Source organism: Nuphar pumila, chromosome 7 (genome assembly GCF_984573655.1).
Source record: "Nuphar pumila chromosome 7, dmNupPumi1.hap1.1, whole genome shotgun sequence".
NCBI classification, from domain to species: Eukaryota; Viridiplantae; Streptophyta; class Magnoliopsida; order Nymphaeales; family Nymphaeaceae; genus Nuphar; species Nuphar pumila.
In genome coordinates, this window is record NC_143255.1 from 20,990,854 (window position 1) to 21,014,753 (window position 23,900).

At 37.0% G+C, this 23,900-nt stretch overlaps 1 protein-coding gene across 7 annotated transcripts in view; it reads right to left on the bottom strand.

Moving 5' to 3' along the window:
- LOC149831459 (Metallo-hydrolase/oxidoreductase superfamily protein) overlaps window positions 1-23,900 on the bottom strand; it is a 133,080-nt gene that overhangs the window by 25,082 nt on the left and 84,098 nt on the right. For 6 of the 7 annotated variants that reach the window (XR_016433017.1, XR_016433018.1, XM_090012081.1 and 3 more), the window contains exon 8: window positions 21,428-21,501. The exons of the other annotated variant lie outside the window; for it this stretch is intronic. Coding sequence is in view for 4 of the 6 variants with exons in the window: in XM_090012081.1 (XP_089868207.1) it covers window positions 21,428-21,501 (74 nt within the window). In the remaining 2 variants the exon portion in view is untranslated. The remainder of the gene's footprint in view (window positions 1-21,427; window positions 21,502-23,900) is intronic. 7 annotated transcript variants of the gene reach the window in all.

The following is a 23,900-nucleotide window of genomic DNA, read 5'->3' on the forward strand; positions in this document are numbered from 1 at the left end:
TGATCTTCCCCAAAATCGGTAGGTGTTTAAATCAGGAAGCAACGACTCAAAATATGTCACACTTGTTGAACCCAGGTTATTACCCACACGATGACTGCATAATTCTTATAAACATTCTACTGAACCATAGAAAAAAGAAAACAGAGAAGTCACAAATCTCAGAAGGAAAAGTTTAGCAGTGCATACCCGACATCAATACTCACGCAAAAACAAAGAAATACTCGTGCAAAAACAAAGAAACCCCTTCCCCATTATCAGGAATCTGAAATTCTCAAATCTTCTATTTGGGGTTTTCGACAAAACCAATATACACTTGGAGATTAATACGTATGCGCAAAGCATCATAAATCCTACACCTAAATCCCAAAATTTTGATTTGGGGATTCACGGCAAACCCAAAACCCCAATTTTTCGAGTTGGGAGTTACGGCAAATCCAAAGCCTGCTTGAAAACTTAGTAAATAATCGAAATCACAGTAAAACCTACCTCGGCAATGCGAAATCCCCAACTTTGTTCGATTGTTTCTCCCTAGCCGTTGTGAAGCCAAGCCCTCCTCACGCCGACTCCACGAACACGAACGAGAGAGATGGAAAGACCGAAGTAACCTCGCTGCCGTGCTCGTGTGAGTCGTGCGTCTTCCACCGGCTGGTGTAAGAAAGAAAGGAAAATGGGAGGGAGAGGAAGAGAGAAACGGAAGAGAGTTGAGGAAGACCGAGAGAGAGAGAGAGAGAGGGTTCGGCTAAATGGGAGAGGAAGGAGGCGAGATATAGAAGGGTGCCACGAAAATCGGAAGGGGATCTCCTACCCTCCCCTTCACACGGCGGCTGCGCATTTCCCCCTCCTCCTCCTCTTGTGATTTGGCTTGTGTTAGGGTTCTGAACCCTAACACTCATTTTATCGGGCCTGCATAGTGCCCCCATACTTAACTTCATTTTTTTTTCATTTCACTTAACGCACGGTGTGGTGCGGGGCATGGATCAACTGGATCCATGACCCGCGATCTCGCCACGGTTTGGATCTACGGCCCATCGATGGTTTGGGTCCGATATTTGGACCCCTACGGATCCAACCACGGATCCAAGTATATATATTTATACTTGGTATTATTATTACTATCTTATTTTTATTTAGATATATATATATGTATATATATATATATATATATTACACCCCAATCGGGTACGGTTTCGGTTTGGCCACCACTGAGACCCGCAACCCAAATCTTTAATGAAACCACTCAGTTGGGCAATTTGGATCTGTCTAAGGATTCAAAATATTACAAGTTTTAAAATATTATTTTCTTAATACATTTGGTTTATTCTTCGATACGATCTTGTGGGTCTTTCATAGGTTAATATAAATCCATTTACGTTAACCAAAAATTGACATAACTTAATATGGATCCAGGATCCATTGTGCTTCGTAAATCCTTTTAATAAATTTGGATCCAGAAATCTGAAGTTTTAATTATATGATTTGGAACTATGGATCCAAATGAATTATTATGGATCCGACTAAATATACATTGATCTTTATGGTTTCAATACAAGGATCCAGATATATATATTGAAATTCTGATATCGAAGATCCAAATGCAATATTGTGGATCCGAACATCGCCTTAAGCTATACCAATTCCCACTAAAGTGTTGTAGAAATTTTCCCATTAAAATCTGATTTACTTCAAGGATCCAAATAAGTTATCCAAGATCCAATTACGAATAAATAATTAAAACAATAAAATATTCGTGTATCACCTTAATGACTTAAAACCTAAATTTATTTATCTGATAAAAATCGTGGGTATTACATCCTTTCTCCCTAAAAAGAATTTCGTCCGCGAAATTTCATTGCAAGATTCTCGTAGAGATCGTAGTCTGAGGAATTGGTATCGACAAGGATGCACATATGTGTGCGAGCTCCCAACATATAAGGAACATGACAACACACAATGAGTTTCTAAGAGGAGTTTGGAGTTAAAAGTTGGTCTCGTCAAAATTCGTACATGATTTCATTAATGGCAAAATTTGTACTGAATCACTAGAAAGTCTTACCCTGAGGCAGTTAGAGTGTATGTTTACTACTTCCTACTTGTTTTAGTCACGGATAATAGACATGACCTGCTATTCCTTTAGCTTGTTCTAGATTATTGGATGAAATTTTCTTTATTTTATCATAATCACATCGTTGTTTGTTGTCCTCACTAGTTCTAACAGACTCTTTGTCCTAATTAACCTCTATTTATTACTAATTCTCAAGGTTTTGTGTGGCTAGTTGTCACATGTCATAACCTCGATCAAAATGTTATTCTCAAAATGGTACCATCTTTTCACACAAGACCCAAACATATTCTCAAATCAAGGTCTAGAATCTCTCAAAGAGTGGCTCTTCTATTCTCAAAAGATACAAACATGTCATAATATCAAGATTTAAAATCAATATTGATCCAGTTCTGCTATAACTAAAGCCAAATCTATTGATCTCTAATAGGCTATATCAATCAATCTCAGCAAATTCTCCCAATTTGACATGACTCTTTATTAATTAAAGATTAACAAGATCTACATCGGATCATCTGGTCTAGGAAATGCACAACCTCACACGGAATTACCGCCCTAGATGGTATACCCGGTCTTGGACATTACACTTCCTCACAGGAACTTACCGTCTTTGCGGCTGCCCGTTCTTGGACAATGTATTACCTCACGAAGATCTACCATTCAAGCTGGATTACCTGATCTTGGTCATACACGCCTTCACAGATAACCTTTTATGGAAAAGGTCCTCAACAGGTGCCAAAATAGTGATATATGCATAACTACGATCGACCACTCTCAAGGTCGGTAGCCACCAATATGGGCATAAGTATACATATCATTAATATGCATCATCACTTCATATGACTCTAAAAAATCATGAAATCACACTTTTTCACCAATAAGGCTCCATGAATCATAGTTCACTAGTGAACTTTAAGCATATATCGCATGCTTTCAAAACCTCTGATCACGTGGCATTTCAATCATATCATACTAAAGCATATTATCCTCTGCATCGTATCATTACCACTCGAAGCATTGCATTTTCCAAATCTAACCTCAAAGCATGAGTTCTATACAATGTGATCATCTATATATCAAGAATCAACTAAACCTCAAGATACGTAACTTCTACGTAGTTGGAGTTATGCCGATAGGATTTCAATCATATATGTATCTGAGACATTCAGATCATTTTACGTGCATTGATAATTCTTACATCATATCACATTCGATTATTTTGACGTGAAACGCACGCACATATCTACTAAGAAATTTAGTCAAACCTCCATAATACACACATCAATCAAGCTATATAAATATGATAGATCCATTCAGACAATCATAATACGGTCATCTACAATGAAACTATGTAGGCGTGGTACATTTACCTAGTAGGTTGACACTAATGATTTGTTAGTGTGATAAGTCAACAACCTAAACGCTAATCATTATAGACGTGATGTATCATTCATCTAATAAGTCAAAATTAATCATGTGTAGGCGTGAATTCACCTATATGCTAATATTAGAATCACAATAAAAGAACAAGTGATATAACCAATAACAAAACAAAATAATTTATACTCACAGAGCGCTTGCAGGGTATGGCACGACCGTGATCTTTGATTTATTGTTCCCAAGCTCTGATACCATTTGTAATGCCCCAAAATTTTAACCCAAAATTTGAAGATTTTTTTTTTATATATAACAGCGGAAACAAGAAATAATATAGGGTTAAGTGTTTCGAGACATTACAGTGGAGAGAAAATCCAACACATTTATTTCATTCCATTTATCAATGAAAATTAACATTAGAGTTATAAATTATATGAACAGTTAAAAATTACAATAAACCCAAGCGATTCCTGGAACAATAAATCCAAAAACCTCGATCTGATGACTCATCCTGCAGTCGCTCATAAACCATATTTTCTTTACCTGAAAAATAGTAAATCGATTGGAATTAGACTACCACGTCTAAGTAGGAATTACTGTAAATTTGGCAAATATACTAAGTAACAAGTATGCAAGGGATTTGTTTAATTACGGACAATAAAACATAGCATGAGAATATGAACATTATTAAACTACTGCACATTGTTAATTTAAGTTTCTAGCTAGAATATATGAACACTACCAAGACCAAATCAACCATTGCAGGAGTACAGAATTCATCTCATGATAAGGTAATATCATTTGCAGCATTTAAATATATCATGGCCACCAATTTCATTGAATGCTTAAAAGTAAGTGAAGCAGACTATACAACAACTGTAACAGACATATACATAAGCAAGTAAAGCGAATTGTGCAACAGCAGCAACATGCATCTCAGTCATGAATTCAATTATCTCATATCTACACCTTTCACTGAAACTGTAAATCCTAAGAGAGCGGTCATTGACTGAGAGAACCTCCCAAAGGCCCAAAACCAAAACAGGATGCATCCCTAACTTCTGCAGAAGAACAAAGAACTATCACCTAGGAATGCAAGATAAAAGGTTAAAGTAAAAGAGAATAAAGCAGACGTGACAAGGCAGCTTTCAGACCAGCGATAATGTGATGTTCAGAACCAATAGAGAATAAAATCAGAAAACAGCAGCAGTGTGAGGAAAAATAATTTGCGTGATATGGGAATGAAACTGGAAGGGAACTCAGCTCTAAGAAGGAACAATAACAGATCTGAAACTACTTCAGATCTGCGACAGAGAAACTCAGCGAAAGAAAGTACAAGAAACAGAGGATGATGTTGTTGAAAGGAAAGAAATATTTCAGCAGAAGGGAAAAAGAAACAAAAGAAGAAGACAGATGAAAGAGACGTGACCTGTCTGTGACATGTCTGTGACATGGTACGACAAATTTAGTCATGTTATGATTGATATTGGATTTCACTCTTGTTTGCCTGATACTGCTTTGTTTATTAAGAAATCTGATGCAGGTATCAGCATTCTTCTCCTTTATGTGGATGATATGATCATCACCGGAGGCGACAAACAGGGAGTTGCTGATATCAAAACTCTTCTTAAAACTCATTTTGAAATGTCTGACTTAGGATTATTAAGATATTTTTTAGAAATTGAAGTTGCTTATTCCCCTCGTGGATATTTGATATCTCAATCTAAATTTGCTTTTGATATTGTTTCTAGGTTTGGCATTACAGACGATAAGAAAGTGGACACTCCAGAAGTCGTCAATGTTAAAATGAAAATTGATGATGGAGAGCTTCTTGATGATCCTACTCCGTTCAGAAAGCTTGTTGGAGCACTTTCCTATATCTCTATCACTTGGTCAGACATAGCACATGTTGTACACACAGCTAGTCAATTTTAGCATGCTCTCACTTCTGTTCACATGGGAGTTGTTTTACGTATTATTAGATATTTAAAGAGTTCTCTCTCACGAGGCCTCTTCTTGTCTGCATCATCATCATTAGATTTAATTGCTTATACTGATACTGACTGTGGAGGTGATCCTAATAATAGACACTCAACCACTGGTTTCTGTGTGTTTTTAGGTGAATCTCTAATATCGTGGAGGTGCAAGAAGCAACAGAAAGTCTCTCTTTCCTCCACTGAAGCTAAATATAGAGTCATGGCAACCACTACAATAGAAGTTGTTTGGCTCAGGCGACTGCTTGCTGACATGGGAGCTGAAGCAACACAAGCCTCACGAATGTGTTGCGACAATAAGAGTGCAATCTACATTGCAAGCAATCAGACTTTCCATGAGTGCACCAAACACATCGAGATGGATTATCACTATGTTAGAGAGGAATACTTATATGGAACCACTGATATGTCATATGTCACATCAGAATATCAATTAGCAAACTTCTTCACCAAACCTCTTGCAGTTCCCAGATTTCACTTCTTCTTAGACAAACTTTCGCTCATTGTACTGTAAGTTTGAGGGGAGTGTTAAAATATAAAATACATATATATAATAATAATATATTTATATATTATTATTATTATATATATTTTTGTAAATATAATTTTTATTTTTTATTTTTTTTATTTCATTTTCCTTTTATTTATTTATTATCTAGTTCTCATAGAACTAGATAATAACCATTGATCAAGTTCCAATTGGAACTTGACCATATGCATAGTCGTTGGACTAGGTCCAACCGCTACAAGGAGAGCTCCTTAAGAGCTCTCCTCTAACCCCTTCTCACTTGTATAAATAGGGGTGCATCCCCTCATGTAAAAATACTCTGAATTCTTGTTAAGCATTTTCTTGTTATTAATAAAGTTTTATTATTTCTTTTTATGTTATTCCATTTATACCCTTTTGTGGGTCTTGTCTAAAGTGTCTTTTAGACACTTCTTTTGAGTGATTCAAGTGCATTCGTGGAAGACCACCATTTCATTCTAGTACACAATCAACTACTGGTCACGAGTATTCCGAGCTATATATTCAGGATTCCAGATTGTAACTGCCTTACTCATTTGTCATCTACCTCGGTATTAACAAGATACTCCAAAGGGCAAGGATCAACCCCATTGATATGACCCACTAAAATTGTCTCTGAATAAAAGGCACAATATATTTTTTCCACACAAAAAAAATGGTCGAGTCCAACTTCTAGGGGACAACCTAAGATCAAAAGGAAGCATTGAAAGAAGAAGAATTTGACTGACATTGGAAGAGGAAGTCATGATCACAACAAATATACACACACCTTGTCTTTGAGAAGTTTACATTTTTTTCTGCTGTTGTAAATACCAAGAAAATCCAAGTTGGTCTAGGAACCTAGGTAGAACCAAGGTAGACCGACTGAAAAGCAAAAGGACCGAACAGTCAATGCAGTCTGTTGATGTTAGCAGATGACTTAAACAAGGGTAACTTTTTTTTAAACGACTACAAATAAGTACATTCAGATTGCTGAATAGAATTTTGAATGGAGATAAGAGGTTATTGAGAAGGAATAGAAAGAAGAAGTTATAAAAGTGTAGATTTAGAAGAAAGAAAAACAGATTTTAGGAAGGAAAGAAGAAAATGTATTTTTAGAAAGATAAATGATAGATTTTGAAGAAAATAAGAGGAAGAAATAGAGCAGAAAGAAGAAGAATATGGAAGAAATATTTAGTGAAGTAGAGGATGGGCACATCAATAGTCTTCACAAGGCTTCGTTGGAGTTCATGGCTCTGATACCATGAAAATAATAAGAGAGAAAAGAGAAGAGTCCTAGTGCAGTAGTAGTCCATAAATCTTTCTTCTGTGGCCAGATCGCATCGACATCATCAACCATCCTTTAGAAGAACCTCAGATGAAGGAAGGCTCTGGTAGATGCATGCTATGAAGCCTCCATGAAGAGACATAAACCAAAAGGTTTTGGACTCGGTTCTGAAGTCCAACATGAACCATGGGTTGCGGCCGTTGGTGTGAACTGCCCTTTAGATAAAATAAATCTCCATGAGTTGCAGACTGCAGTGAAACAATGTAGTTCTTGAAGTCCAAGGGTGTGGTTATGAGGGATAGGAGGTCGGCCGAGAGAGATGGCCAGTTAGCATTGAGATCAGTCTTTGGGGTTGTGTGGATCATCGCAGTTGGTGGCTTAAGGAGTTTACTGTGATCCTATTTTTGTTTGGAAGCATCGATCTTGGGAGAGGCCCGCTTAAAAATCTTTGCAAAGGTGATGTTCATAGGAGGATCTTCTCGTTTTCTCTTCCAAGAGAACGCTGTGTTGCATATCATGTCTCCTGGTCTTGGTAACACAAAGTTTCACATCATGGCTCCTTCCTTCAATTCATCTTTCCTTTTTTATGGAGATCTCTTCATGTAGGAAGTGTGTTTTATTGTCTGTTTTCTTCAACTGCATGTTGTTGTTCAACCAGGACAGCATGTTCTTCACTTCCTTTTTCAGCCATAAATGAATCACTATCATTAGAAATACTGACCCTCTGCATAGCCACATGAGAATTTTCTTTATTGGGCTCAGCCACACTAGTTAAAGGAAAACTTTAGAATAAGCAGCCTACTCATCAATTTTGGCCTCATCCTATTATCTGCATTGAACTTGTTCTTGTCAAAAATAACATGTCTGGAAATCAATATACATTTAAGCCTTAAACAATAACAGCAATACCCCTTATAATGATCATCATATCTTACAAATTTGAAGACTTCAACATGAGGAGAAAACTTATCACGTGTAGAGTTGTTGATATACACACAGCAGACACATCCAAATACTTTTATAAAAGAGTAATCAAGGGTTTTATTAAAAAGCAACCGAAGAGGGGTTTTCCCATCTAATTTTGTAGAAGGCATTCAATTAATTAAAAACAATGTTGAATGAAATGTCTCGGACCATAGATATTTCTTCACCCCACTAGCATGCAAAAGTGTTAAACTAGTCTCAACAATATGTCTGCTTTCTTTGAAAAATACCATTTTATTGAGGTGTATATGGGCAAAAAGTTTCTTTTAGGAGAATTTTTTTTAAGGCAAGGGAGGTATACTCACCTCCACTTATGAATTTCTTTTATAGTGGTGCTAAATTGGTTCTCAACATAGGTTTTAAAATTTTTGAACATAGTAAGAACCTTAGACTTTAGCTTTAGGACAAAAATCCATCTATAATGAGAATGATCATCAATAAAACTGACGTAACATTTTTAATTAGAAAGAGAATCATGGGGGGATATTTTGAATTAGATGGAGAAACATGGAGGGCAGAACCTCGGACATCAGAATGAACAGTATGGAAAGGAAAGGGAGCTCCCTCAAGCATTTTATTAAAAGCAAACGGTGAATCCCACTTTACATATGCTTTTAAACCTCTCCTTTTTTTATTCTACTTCCAGCCTTTTCTCCTTCCTCTTCTCTCTTTAGCAACCTTGGTGTCACTATCTCAGTCCTGCAATTACTAAGGGTGTCCAAATCATTCTCATATTCATTGATGGTACGAAGTTCTTTGCATAAGAATATGCCAAGTTGTTGATAAAATTGTCGGTTACTAACTATGTCACATAGGTACGAAGAGGATGCAAATACTGGTGCAGGTGCAGCGGGACCGACATGGCAATTGAAAAAAACGTTGGTGCGCGGGTGCAGATATATGTGTGTATGTGTATGTGTGTGTGTGCATTTAATGTATTTATCTATATAATATAGATAAAACTGGACTTGGTTAACCAAATCCACTTTCGAATAGAAATGGACTTCAATGTGGTTGACTTCACCTGACACAAAGGAAGCCGTGTCCAAATGTCGCACCCACATCGGTGCAAGTGTGACACGGGTGTGTTGCCCTTTTAGAAGTGTCCATGTTACATAGGTTACTAATTAATTTATATAGTGTCCCATCAAACTATAGGCATTCTCCGAAGAATCTTCTTATTAGAAAGGGGCAAAGCTCGTGAAAGTGTCATCTCAAGACTGAAATTTCAGCTAAGGTCATTTCCATTTACTTTAACCAATTGTCTCATCATAAGATTTGAGGCTCCAGATAATGATGTGTTAAGAAAGTCCCTTATGAATTAACTACAAAATACAAATATACAAGAGGAACAACATACATCAGTGTCAGATTTAGAACCTGAATTGAGTATCTCATTAGTATTTATCTCTCTTTCAGTTGGGCCATTCCATGTCTATTAAACAAAAACTATGAATACAGATATAATATGGTGTATTTTTATACAACAACAACAACAACAACAACTACGCCTTCATCCCAAAACAATTGGGGTCAGCGATATGAACCAAAAAAGAAATTCATTTTGGGTCTTCCACATGAATCCTTTTCCTCCAATCATTTCTATCCAACGCCATGTCCTCGGTGAGGTTCAAAGCATTCATATCCTTTCCTATCATCTCCATCCAAGTCTTCCTAGGCCTACCCCGACCTCTTTTAACTAATATATTTTCCCATTTCTCCAACCTTCTAACTGGAGCATCATTAGGCCTTCGCCGAATATGTCCAAACCACCGTAAACGATTCTCTCGCATCTTATTTTCAATGGGTGCAACACCTACCTTCTTACGTATCTCTTCGTTCCGAATCTTATCTTTTATTGTATTTCCACACATCCATCTAAGCATCCGCATCTCAGCTACACTCATTTTTTGAATATGATGTCTCTTGGCAACCCAACATTCCGTACCATATAGTAAAGCGGGTCTAATAGTCATCCTATAAAACTTTCCCTTCAACCGCAATGGCATTCTACGATCGCACAGCACTCCAGTAGCACTTTTCCATTTCATCCACCCAATCTTTATCCTATGATTTACATCTCCATCAATTTCTCCAAACTTTTGAATGATGGATCCCAAATATTTGAAATAATCATTCACCGGTATATCTTGCTCACCAAGCTTCACTACACTCCCATCACTACTTCGTTGCTTACTAAACCGACATTCCATATATTCAGTCTTACTCTTACTCAACTTAAAACCTCTAGCTTCCAATGTCTGTCTCCATAATTCTAACTTAGCATTAACCCCAGCTCTAGACTCATCAATCAAAACAATATCATCAGCAAACAACATACACCACAGTACATTTTCTTGAATTGATCTCGTAAGCTCATCCATCACTATCGCAAATAGGAAAGGGCTTAAAGCAGATCCTTGATGTAACCCAACCGTTATCGGAAAATTGGTTGTCACCCCTCCACAAGTGCGGACTAAGTATTTTTATACTTAGTTAAATTTATAGAGCGTTGAAAATTTGGCTAAGAGTTGCAGAAATATAGGTAGAACCCTCGATGTTAGGGTGTAATATTTGAGTCTGGGCTTGGCTGAGGTCTCATCAACAAGATCTAAACGAGCCAATTAAAAGGTGTTATTTTCGACCTTTAAATTCGAGCAAAATTCAGGTTAAATTTGAGCGAATTTCGAAGGCGAAATTCGAGTTATATATCATCAGATACGTCTCAAAATTCTAAGTATAATGGTATTTTACTTTTTTGAATTCAGGCTACGGTTGGCCCAAAAATCGCTTTTTTCTAAAAAGGACTGCCTCGACGGGTCAGATCCGGATTTGGATCGGATTAGATCCAATACCTATGATCCAAATTAATATGGATCTAGACTCAATCCAAGACCCATATTAATAAGGAATTGATCTAGCTTAGGATCCAAATGAATTTTGGATATGGATTTGGATCTTAGATCTGGATTTAGGTCCAAAATTTAGATCCAATTAAAATATAACTTTGAATTCAATATATAGGTTTAAATTGAAGTTATTTAAAGTTAAAAAAGACTCCCAGAGGTTTAAATTGAAGTTATTTATTTAATTAGCAATAAATAATTAACAATTTATTTATTTATTACTAAATTATAATTAATTCCGAATTTCAAAAGTTGCTAATGGTGGGAATCTAGAGGAGTCCACACTTGCTAAAAGACAAGAATAAATAAAAAGGAGTAACAAAAAAATAGAAAAAAAAATAAAGGTTTTAAAAAAAGTCAAAGATTGAAATTTTATGGGAATAGGAAAGTGTGTTGGAGATGGACTCCCACATGGGAAGTCAAATCTCCAGCACACAATAGAAGGTGCTGGAAAAAATAAGGGAGTATTCTTTCTATTTAAACCAAAAGAAAGAAAAGAGAGAGAAGGAGAGAAGGAAGAGGAAGAAGAAAAAGAAGAAAAAAAGGAGGAAGCTCCACCTTCTTCTCTGGGCATCCGTCTATTTTTTCGGTCTTCCAAAATCTCTTTTTCGGTCTTTTCAAGCTTTAAGAAAAGGTATGGGTGTTATCTTTTGTTTCGGATGAAAAAAATAGCCTAAATAAGCTTTAGGCAATGTTTTTGAAGAAAACCATGGATTTTATTTCAGTTTCTCGTGTTTCAATCCATGGAAATCGATGTAGGTATGTCTAAAATACTTATTTTTGTTTCCTACGCTCATGTTTATGTATATTTTTATGTATTAATATATATATATATGGACAGATCTGGATGGTCTTTCCTCAAACTTTCTTAGTCAACTCGTGTCTGAGAAACTGACCAATTCCAATTTCCTAACCTGGAAGCGACAAATCATACCATTCATAAGAAGTCAGGATCTTTCTGGACATTTGGATGGTTCTGTTCCTGTTCCGCCAGAGTTCATACCGCAAGAAAAGAATGGTGAGAGAGACCTTTCTATTACTTATGTTAGAAATCCAGAGTATGTGTCCTGGATGAAGCGAGATCAGGCATTGGTCGCTTATATTACTTCTACATTGTCACAAGAAGTGCTTGTGGCAATTCCAGATGACTGCTCCGCAGTGCAATTATGGCACCGATTGGTTCAGACATACTCTCAAGTTTCTCAAGCCAGAGTATTATTTTTAAAGAAAGAGTTTCAAATGCTGAGGAAGTACTCCATGACTATCATGGAGTACTTGAACAAAATGAAGACCATCACAGATCAGTTGGCCATCGTAGGATGCGCAGTTAGCGACAAAGATATGGTTCAACAAACTTGGAGTGGACTAGGATCAGATTATCATATGATGGTTACTTCTTTATTGTGTCTGTCAGATTTACCTACATTTGAAGATCTACATGCCAAGCTTTTACAGTATGAGATGACCTTGAAGGGATTTTCTGAAGATACTCATGCCCAAGTTGGAGCACATGATGTCCTTGCCATAGGAGTTGTCTATGGACGAGGACATGGTAGGTTTGATTTTCGAGAAAGAGGGGGTCAAGAAAGAAATGGACAAGGAAGTCGTGGCATCCTACCTACACCCAATATTTCACCCAATGGACAGAGGCAAAGATCAATACCAACATGTTTTCTATGCAATAAAAGGGGGCATATCAAAGCTAATTGCTGGTTTAACCCTCAAAATAAAGGCAAACCAGGAACCAGCAAAGTGCCAGACAAATTGAAAAATAGTGCCGAAGTCAAGGAGTTATTACTATCTGCTCTAGTTGAATTGAATTTGAAACAAAATGATGAGGGCACTTGGTATGTTGATTCTGGTGCAGCCACTCATGTCACTGGTGATGCTGGTATGATCCTAACTCTTATTCCTTATGCTGGTAGAAATAGTATAGTTACTGGAGATGGGTCTCACCATCGTATTTCTCACATTGAAAACTCTGTCATTCCTATGTCTACCTCTTCTCTTGCTCTTTCAAATGTCATTTATGCTCCAAATATCAAGAAAAATATTGTTTTTGTCTCTAAGCTTATAGATGACATCAATGATTCAGTTGAGTTTACTCATTTTTCTGTTCGTGTCAAGAACCTTCATATCAGGGAAACGTTCGCTGAAGGAAAATGACAAGGAAATATGTATGTGTTCCAAGAGAATCCTTCCACCTTAAAGCTCATATCATCTTCTTCTTCAGTTCCTCCTAAGAATGTTTTTAGTCTTTCTGAGTGTAATAAGTCAGATCTTTGGCATGGTCGTCTAGGTCATTGTAGTAGTGGTTTCATTGAAAAGCTTGCTTCAAGCAGCCTTATTCCCAAGTCAAGTTTAAGTTTCAATGTCAATGATAAAAAGTGTTCTAGTTGTCTTCAATGTAAGAGTCATGTTCTTCCATTTCATTCTATTAATAAAAGAGCTTCAAGACCTTTTGAAATTATTTGTTCTGATGTTCGGGGTTCAGCCCCAGTTTCTTCCATGTCTGGCATTAGATATTATCTCATTTTTGTTGATAGTTATTCTCGGTATACATGGATTTTCTTTATGAAATGCAAATCTGAAACATTCAAGTTATTTCAAAAATTTTATTCTTTTGTTCAAAATCAATTCTCTGATAATATCCTTTGTTTCCAATGTGATAGAGGGGGTGAATTCTCCTCAAATGACTTTATTAATTTTCTCCAGACAAATGGAATACGTAGACAAGTGTCTTGCCCTCATACACCTCAACAGAATGGGATTGCTGAACGAAAGCATCGCCATATTGTCGAGAGTGCAATGAGCATGATGCATGACAGTAACCTTCCGGTTACCTTCTGGGCAGAGGCTTTTTATTCAGCCGTTTATATCATCAACCGGTTGCCCATGAATATCCTGGAAAACAAATCACCCTACTTTTCTTTACATGGTATTCATCCAAATTATCATGATTTGCGAGTATTCGGGTGTGTATGTTATGTTCATGTTGACAGTTCAATACGACACAAGTTTCAGGATAAAGCCTTGAAGTGCTGATTTGTTGGGTATGCTGATGATCATAAAGGATACAGATGCTATGATCCTGTGAGCAAGCGTATCAAAATATCCAGGAATGTTGTATTTGATGAATTGAATTTTGACCACAATGTTAACACTCTCCCTAAAATTGAAGTTTATCACCCCTGGTTGAACTCTGATCTTTTTTCTAGTGTTGGTGATGTTTGCCCTTCAGAATGTAATCAAAGAGTTGAGGACCACATGTCCGATGTGGTACAAAGGACTCAGGAAAGTGTCATTTTGGATCCACTCTTGCCTCCCGAAAGGTATAAAGGCATTGTTTACTCTCAACGTGAGAAGGGAACTCTCCCCAATTCTGATCAGGAGATGCATTCTTCTTCCGATTTTACTCTATCATTTGTCCCCAGAAGATCTACTCGACCGCGACATCCTATTGATCGATGGGTAAGTTATGAGAATTTCACTATGGATTTCCAACTCTTCTTAACTTCTTTAGGTAAGGAACATCATCCCACTACATTTTATCAAACAACAAATTCTAAGCGATGGATTGAAGCTATGAATGAAGAAATGGAGGCTCTTCATGAATGTGGCACTTGGGAGATTGTTCCCAGACCACATGATCGAAATGTGGTTGGGTCCAAATGGGTATATAAAGTAAAGTATAAGTCGGACGGTACTATTGAGCGCTATAAGGCTAGACTAGTCGCCAAGGGATTCACTCAGGAGCAAGGACAAGATTATGATGAAACCTTCAGTCCGGTTGTGAAAATGGGCACTATTCGAATCATACTATCATTGGCTATTGAGCATCAGTGGATTATCAGTCAATTGGATATAAAAAATGCATTCCTACATGGAACTCTAAAGGAGGAAGTGTACATGGAGCAACCCACTGGGTATACAGAAGGAAACTCCAAAGAATATGTATGTAGATTAAAGAGAGCTATATATGGTCTGAAGCAAGCCTCTTGATCTTGGTTTGACAGTTTTTCTCTTGAAATAGAGAAATATGGTTTTAGTCGATCTCTTCTTGATCATTCTCTTTTCATATTCAAATGTAAAGACACAGTTACCTTGTTACTGATATATGTAGACGGCATTATCATTACAAGTAACTCTAATGAACATATTGAACAGGTCAAAGAACTCCTGAATCACAGGTTCAAGATGAAGGACCTTGGTAAGCTGCGATATTTTCTTGGAGTAGAAATTGACAGAACTATTGAAGGCATGACACTTACCCAACATAAATATACTATTGATGTTCTAAGCAAGGCAGGTATGAAAGATTGCAAGCCTCTAAGGACGCCCAGTGTACTTCATCAGAAACTCAGTTCCCAAGATGGAGATTTGTATGAGGATCCTACAGGATATCGCAGGATAGTGGGGATGCTTTAATATCTCACCTTTACTCGTCCTGATATTGTCTATTCAATCAATCAAGTATCACAGTTCATGCATGAACCACGTATTGGACATATGGAAGTTGTTAAACGTATTCTCCGATATTTGAAGGGAACTATTGGGGATGGTCTTTTATACAGAAAGAGTATGAATGAACGTCATAGGCATGAACTTCTTGTTTACACAGATGCAGACTGGGCAGGAGATCCAGATGAGCGTAGGTCAGTCTCAGGATATTGTGTTTTCGTTGGCCTAAATCTTGTCTCGTGGAGCAGTAGGAAACGAAGGGCTATTGCCAGGTCAAGCACAAAAGCTGAATATAGATCAATGGCAGCTGCCACAGCTGAAGTAACATGGATCAGACATCTATTGACAGACGTAGGAGAATCAATATCTAAATGTATTCACTTATGTGACAATCAAAGTGCCATCAACATGTCATTCAATCCTATCTACCACAGTCGTGCCAAGCATATTGAAATTGATCAACATTTTGTAAGACAGAAAGTCGAAGAGAAGGAAATTGAACCAGAATTTGTTCGGACTACTGATCAAGTTGCTGACTTGTTTACCAAAAGGCTTATCAAAGACAGATTCTGGATGTTGAAAGGCAAGTTGTTCATGGTTCAAAACCATGTACAACTTGAGGGGGATGAAAAGAAGTCATCATTCACGAACTGGGTTTGGATCTTATCCAAACCCAATTTGTGTTTATCTAATTACAGATTTCAGCACATGTTCATTAATAGCATTAATGTCATATTGTAATTTACCTTTGTTGTATGATGGGTATTTTCGTACCCTAGTAATTGTAACAGTGTGTATTTAATGGGAAGCCTAATACCACATCCTCTGAATGAGGATCCAAATGGAGTAGGCAATAAGGTACGAACTATATGAGTTGGGTCGAATTCACCATGGACCCAAATGGATCCACTTAAGGATTTGCCCAAGTGGTGTCATTTCAAACACACGTCATGGAGGGTCTGTCAGTTTGAATGGGTTCATAACCTATTACAGACCCGGATCCACTTTAGAGTAGATCCGGGTATTGTGGGTTATCGGGTTCAAACCCGAACTCGGACCCGTTTTCCTTTTTATTTAAAACTCGAGCATCAGAATCGTGCCTAGGGAACGATTCTTGCCTAAGGATGCAGATAGCAAGATCGGGGGAGGGGAGGGGTTACAGGAGGTAACCGACTGTCCCGGTTCATCGGAGACAGGGGGTCGCCGCTATAAAAGAGGTAGGTGGAGAAGATTGTGCTCTCGCCCATCTCTCCTTTCATATCCCTTTTTCCGCCTCTCGCCTCTCATCCCTCCTTTCTTTACAGCATCAGAGTTTGCAGCAAGAAGCACGGTCTTGGAGGCACCTAAGATCGGTCGTCAACCTCTTTCTTCTCCATTTGTCGCCAGAAAAAGGTAGGATTCTATCTCTGATTTTGTTGGGTGTGGACTGAATCAGGTTGAGGTTGGGTCGGTCAAGGGAAACCCTTATTATTATTATCGCATGTACGAGCTTTTCAATATGTTCTTGGTTGTCTGAAAATCCAACGCTGTGGCTTGGGGTTACCGGTAAGGGTAACGATAGTTTTGGGAGGGGAAGATGTTTTTTTGCCTAACCCTAAACCAGAAATCCCCAAATCAAATCAATTTGGGGGTTTTCTTGACCAACCCTAAACACAGCAATACCTAATCCCATTGATTTGGGGTTTTTGTTGTAGTATCAGGTAAAACTTGATGAGGGGTGCCGATTCTTGTTTAATTTTCTTGGTGCGATAAAAAAAAAGGGGTTGGGATTTCTGAGTGGATGATTCCCAAAACTATCCCACTAGGGGTTTGGCTGGCCAAGCCCTAAATCTTCAAATCATAACGTTTTGGGCGTTTGGTTTGATCCTATTCACTTTCTTGATAGGATTTGCTTTCTTTTCTGGGTCAGATTGATTTTTATTGCTCATAGTTGATTTTGTGATGAATAGCATTTTGTGATCGTGCATCCGATTTTAATTTGTAATTGTTTAAGTTTCATTGTTCATCTAACTTCAAATGATAACCAAGCGGTAATGATAAGCCACTGTATACGTTTTTCCTTTCGATTCATCTATTGTTCTTGCTAATCCAAAAGTAACGATAGCTTCAAACTTCGGAAGGGTTGTATAATATATATATATATATAATATAAACTTCTCCAGCACCCTTTCTTGATCGACTAGTTGTATGGGCATCATGTTAACACAAACTGTTTGATACTGTCCGGCATTTTTGTACTATGCACTATTGTATCGAATCTTTTATTTTGGATTTGCTGAAGATGTTGATTTCCTGTTAACATGCAAGGGTAGCTTCATAATGAGTTTCTTTTCCTATCCATTAGTGGCTAATTCCATCAGTTTATCTTAGCCGTATGTAGTGAATTATGTCAGTCCATGAGTGACCTGAATATTGGTACATTTGGAGCCATTATCACATCTCATCTTAAATTGTTTACGACTGATTATTAAATCTGGCTGAAGAAGTAACCCTTACCAAATATGCTATCTGTTTCTTTAAAAATTTGTTCGATAAGCTACTGCACCCCTATGTATGAAATGTTATATTTCTGAACTAATTCAGTGTTCAACTGCATTCTATATTGAACAAGTGTCAGCACAAAGTAGTTTACCACAAAATTTTAGAGTAGCTTAATTGTTAATTTTTTTAAAAGATATCTAGCTGGAAACAAATTGGTTAGAACAAACTCTCAAGGTACATGATACTTCTGTTAACAGAGCAATTGGGTCATATTTATCAGATAGATACATATGATGGGTACTCATGTTTAGTATATGGTGAATAATGAACATATCACATGACAAGGAAATTGAGACTCAATGTTTGAGTGTGTGTGTATTACTAAGAATGGGGTTTAATGTTATGGCAGTGATTAGAAGTTGTGAAAATGTTCTAAATTTTGAGAAAATAACTAAATTAATGAAACCCAATTACTCAGTTGAGACCTACCTTGGAGAGGGTGGGTGGTACAAGACTTCGAGGACTTGTGTTTGGTGTCGAGCGTGAAGCGGCTCGTGGGTCCCCGTCCTCAGAGTTAGGGACCAGGACTACCTATGTGTCATAGGTGGTAGTTTCACGTCTTCTGCAGAAGTTAGGGATGCATCCAGTTTTGAGTTGAGCCATTGGGAGATTCTCTCGGCTATTGGTCGCTTCCTTGGGGATTCAGTCTTCGTTAGAATGTTTGGGTTAATAAATTACCTGGAATAATATACCCCCGAACGTTCTCTTCTGAGATGGTCACCTGTGTCCGTGTGTACTCATGGGATAAGATAATTAAACATCATTTAGAAGAGTTAGGTGTCACAACCAATGGAGACACTAGAGAGACATATGTAAGTTGTATTTCAGATACTTTATATTATCAACTTGTAAATTAGTAAAATTCTTAACTTGGTGGATACGAGGTAATTAAATTGTTATCTGAAAGTGTACATGTTATTGCATTGACTGTGGCATACCCCACCTGCTTATTAATGTTGCATATTTGTTATTGTTAAATAACTGCTCACCTGCATATTAATGTGGCATAGTTGTTATTGTTATATAACTGTTCACCTGCTCATGTACATGAATTTAGATCTTTGTTACATAGTGCTTACCTGTCTTGATATACACTAAAGCTCAACCATGACACTCATACCACACACTCGATTCACGATATACTTGCATTATCAGTACAGAATTCCTGCTTAGACGTGGCAGTCTAATTCCTATTTTTTTTTAACATTCTCAGGTCATGAGTAGTCACCACAAGCGGTTACAGGAGAGGTTTCGATATCTGTTTGATCTACTGGTTCCCTAGCCAACTTGTAACTGATATGCCATCATGGATTCGTTCTTTGTAAATATACTTTTGTAAAGTTTCATGAACTAAAGTGGAATAAAGGATGTGTCGATTGTTTGAAGATCTTTTTACCTGTATCGCTCCATTCATTTAACCATGAGTTATAAAATGATTCCGCTGTATGTATAAAAAAAAATCCTGGTGTTTCTGGGTTAAGTTTTTGGGGCGTTACAACTACTTTGTTGCTTACTAAACCGACATTCCATGTATTTTGTCTTACAAATGATTGCCCTTATGATGGGATTAAATTAGGAAGAGAAATAGTAAAACTAGCATTTGATAGGAGCTTGGTATGCATTTGAAGATGGCAGTAGATTGAGAAAAATTAATAGTGATGATAAGTCAACTAGCCTTAGTTGTATGCACACATGGATAAGGCAGAAAGCCTTAAAACCACCTATACGAACCAGTTTGGACACAGGTTATAGAGAAACCAACCCCCACCTCCCCAATATACAACAACAACAACTACGCCTTCATCCCAAAACAATTGGGGTCAGCGATATGAACCAAAAAAGAAATTCATTTTGGGTCTTCCACATGAATCCTTTTCCTCCAATCATTTCTATCCAACGCCATGTCCTCGGTGAGGTTCAAAGCATTCATATCCTTTCCTATCATCTCCATCCAAGTCTTCCTAGGCCTACCCCGACCTCTTTTAACTAATATATTTTCCCATTTCTCCAACCTTCTAACTGGAGCATCATTAGGCCTTCGCCGAATATGTCCAAACCACCGTAAACGATTCTCTCGCATCTTATTTTCAATGGGTGCAACACCTACCTTCTTACGTATCTCTTCGTTCCGAATCTTATCTTTTATTGTATTTCCACACATCCATCTAAGCATCCGCATCTCAGCTACACTCATTTTTTGAATATGATGTCTCTTGGCAGCCCAACATTCCGTACCATATAGTAAAGCGGGTCTAATAGTCGTCCTATAAAACTTTCCCTTCAACCGCAATGGCATTCTACGATCACACAGCACTCCAGTAGCACTTTTCCATTTCATCCACCCAACCTTTATCCTATGATTTACATCTCCATCAATTTCTCCATACTTTTGAATGATGGATCCCAAATATTTGAAATAATCATTCACCGGTATATCTTGCTCACCAAGCTTCACTACACTCCCATCCCTACTTCGTTGCTTACTAAACCGACATTCCATATATTCAGTCTTACTCTTACTCAACTTAAAACCTCTAGCTTCCAATGTCTGTCTCCATAATTCTAACTTAGCATTAACCCCAGCTCTAGACTCATCAATCAAAACAATATCATCAGCAAACAACATACACCACGGTACATTTTCTTGAATTGATCTCGTAAGCTCATCCATCACTATCGCAAATAGGAAAGGGCTTAAAGCAGATCCTTGATGTAACCCAACCGTTATCGGAAAATTGGTTGTCACCCCTCCACAAGTGCGGACATTGGTTACTACTCCTTCATACATATCTTTAATTATACTAATGTACTTGAGAGAAACACCTTTCTTCATCATTGTCCACCAGAGAACGTCCCTAGGTACTCTATCGTATGCCTTCTCTAAATCAATAAAAACCATATGCAAATCTTTGTTCCTCTCTCTATATCTTTCAATAAGTTGTCTAAGAAGATGTATAGCTTCCATAGTTGATCTTCCAGGCATACCTCCCCAATATATATATATATATTCAAAAAATAACAAATCCTTAAAAGGAACAGTGGAAGTCTTTTTTCCGAAGGATCTAAAATTTACTAAGATTGACTTTTGAGGTTTCCTAGAGAATTCTACATAAAATGTCATATAGAAAAGGCTAGATTATGCAAATCTTATGGTACAAGCTTTTACCAAACCAAAAGAGAAGAAACAACAAAAGATAACAGAATTTATACTTTAACCAATGTAAACAGTTAAACTGTTAAACCATTTGGCTGATCATTTGCTTAGTTAAATTTACTGCATTAATTAATGACTTGCAACATAAAAAAACTTACCCAACACAGTGGTCACCAACAATTAGTGAGTTTGTACTGGTATGAAGTAGTGCCATGTGACCATCGGTATGCCCCTGAAAGTTGAAAAAGCATAGGCACAACACTATAAGCAGCAAGTAACACATCCTTTGCTAAACCTATAGAAAGTTATACTGATAGAACACATAAAGCATTGTACAGGATGACGAGACTAAAATGTTCAAAGTGCTAAACCTTCTAGAAATATGAATTTTTTAACAGGTAATTCTTGTACATGTTGAGCTAGTCAGCAAAATTGAGAACTGAAAGCAATCAACAAGATAAGAAGCATTAAGAACAAGCAGCACCTCAGTCTTGTCTCATATAAAAAAGAGTTATATTTGTAACATCATCATGCATTCCAGCTTCAAATTCTAAAATTTCCTATTGTTTGCCAAAAGTGACAGCAGGGATGTCCTTATGAAGATTTGGCAGGGATGATATGACCATGATACCTCTCATTCAGTCAAAATATCTTCTCATTGATTTTGAGGCATCAATTAAATGACAAGACCTACAAGATCTAACAATCTCTTCACGTGTCCAAGAGAGGACTCAATAAACGCCAAGAAGGCATCTGACAACTGCAGATAAGTGAGTAACTAGTGTAGCCTTTGAATAAATTCCAAGAATGGATTTTTGACAAAGAGGCAGAATCCCTCACTAACATTGTTAATTAGCAAAGATGACAGTGGAGCTCCATGTAAGGCCTCAAGAGCCACGATGTCCAAAGGTATCTGACAAGCAATCGTGTGGTCCTCTCGTAGCTCCTCTCAAAGCAAGTCGATTCACTGGGCATCTGAGGCTGCGAAAAACACAAAAGTAGGGGTGTCAAAATCCAAAGAATTTTGTGTACGAATCCCTCTAATGAAACAAATAAGTAAAAAAAACCTAAATAATATTCATGCAATATTTTAGAGGAATGCAATTGTGACAAATTCATAACTCAATTAATTATTCATGTAATAGAAAACAATTAATAAGCATGAAAGAACAATTTAATAAACAACAAGAACCACAAATTAAGTGATAAAGACATTTAGCATGCATTAAGGAACAAACATCATGCATTCACCAATATATCACAATTAAGGAAACAAGTAAATATGCATGATCTAATACATAACAGGAATATGCATAATTTCAGTGCAATGCATGAATAAATTATTATCTTTTATCAGAGTTTTATTTTCATATGCATGTCTCTATTAGATGCACACAATTTAAGTTCTTTTTTTTAACTACCGTTGCCCGCGGATACTTCAAACGGGTAAGAATTTTCGGGATCAAGTAGGGTTCCAAGGGTAACTTAGAATACAAGTTGTATTTTATTACTGGGTTCTAAACTTAGCCCTTGACCGAAACAGCTTTCGGAACATTAGACATCCAAATCTAATGTTGAGACACCAAGGACATCTAAATCCACAAGTGTCAATTTCTTGGTATACCAAAACAATAGTTGTGTCTACACACCAACCCAAGGCAAATTGACAGATTCTCCCTAAAATCGTGGCTAGGAGCTCAATATCGGGTTCAGGGACAACAACAACGCACACGGAATTTTAGTATCCTCACGGTTCCCTAAAATCGCAATGTCCAAGATTCCTACACTATAAAAGGAACATCAAGGAAACGTAAATTACACTGTTCTTTAATTTCTTTTATCTTGTTACTAATTCATCTCTTTTAATTTGCAATTCAACATGCAGAATTAATAACACAAGTTCACACATCCATATGTGAAACTCTTCACAGGACAACAGACCATGGCAACATAGAACAGTGAAATAAGAACAATAATATCACACTTGATTTTTGCAATGATAGAACTAAAAATGATCCATTTTGATCATCAATGCATTCATATGAAAAAATCATGAATAACATGCCACTATGCATTCTTTTTTAAATGCTTCTCAATGCATATTCATTTATGCCAATTTAAGAATGTTCATGAAACAATAATATACATAAGCATATATTCAATATTCCAATGCATGCGTTCATGTAATCATGCTAAATGCATATTTCCATTCATGAATGCAAAAACGTGTCAATTTCCTGTATGCACATGCATAGGGAACAACTATGCATTAACACCCCAAAATATACATGATATAACAAGCATAAGCATGTAAGAAATATCTTTTTTTTGCATGCATAAAGCCACATCTAATACCAATAGCAAAAATCTGAAAATTTGCAAGCATAACTGAAAATTTCACATGCTAAGTTAATCTTCAGATACACATAAATTGATCATGTAAGGCACATGGACAAATCTGGGCCTTTAAACTTGCATTATAATATATATATATATATATATATATATATATATATATATATATATATATACATATATATATATTGTAAAACCCACAAAAAAAAATTATTGGACCCGGGTCGGGTCGGGTCCGGACCCGACCCGGGCCCGCCATCGATAGGGTTTTAAAAT